Below are 810 nucleotides of genomic sequence, written 5' to 3' on the forward strand. Positions count from 1 at the left end.
ACATGGAAGATTACTGTGAGAGAAGGTGACTTTCACAAACACGTTTAAGGCTTAAGCATGGAATGACTACAAAATAAAAACATCAGTAGACCCTTAGACACCTTTTATAAAAACTTGTGTGACAAATACTGTATATGTCGAAATCTAACAAATTCAGATTTATATGTATTTTTTTAAATCACTCATGGAAATGTACATTAAAAAAATGGTAAATCAATAATCGGTTTAATCGTGAGGTGCCCAGAGATTCCCAGTCAGCACAATTCATTTGGCCATCAGTGGGAAATGAGAACAACTCTTATCTGTGCTGACACTACTTTTGGTGGTAAACAGATTTCAATAAAAAAAAAGGCATTTGTGCAGCTTTTTCAGACTGCTCGTCATCAAATCTCCATTCATCAATCATCTGTGAATTGGATGCTTTTTTTGTAGTTTAGTTAACCACTAAAATGAGTATATTATTAAAACAACCCTAACACTAAATACAAGGAAAAGCTGTTGGTCGTACCTTTCTAGTGTCTCGTTTCTGTCCTCTCGTCCCTTCTCATCATCTTTTTTGGGTGTTATGAGTGTGGGGTCCAGTCCGAAGGTCTCCTGCAGTCGGGCGTAGAGGTCGGTGCGGTTGTAGACGTGAAACTCAAAGCCGTTGACTGTCATGTAAAGCCTGGTCTCTGCCTTGGGGTCTGGTGACAAGAGACACAGAGGAAACTCAGAAGTCACGTCGATGTTGCCTTCCATAACTGGTTCATTTGAGGTGGGAGGTAAAAAATAAAATAAAACTTTATGTGAGATTTTATATATATATATATA

At 37.8% G+C, this 810-nt stretch overlaps 1 protein-coding gene across 14 annotated transcripts in view; it reads right to left on the minus strand.

The window, feature by feature from the left end:
- kiaa1109 (KIAA1109 ortholog) overlaps positions 1 to 810 on the minus strand; it is an 82,355-nt gene that overhangs the window by 75,003 nt on the left and 6,542 nt on the right. For all 14 annotated transcript variants that reach the window (XM_032500047.1, XM_032500049.1, XM_032500057.1 and 11 more), the window contains exon 6: positions 509 to 683. In XM_032500047.1, the coding sequence (XP_032355938.1) occupies positions 509 to 683 (175 nt within the window). The remainder of the gene's footprint in view (positions 1 to 508; positions 684 to 810) is intronic.

Source organism: Etheostoma spectabile, chromosome 20, assembly GCF_008692095.1.
Source record: "Etheostoma spectabile isolate EspeVRDwgs_2016 chromosome 20, UIUC_Espe_1.0, whole genome shotgun sequence".
NCBI classification, from domain to species: domain Eukaryota; kingdom Metazoa; phylum Chordata; class Actinopteri; order Perciformes; family Percidae; genus Etheostoma; species Etheostoma spectabile.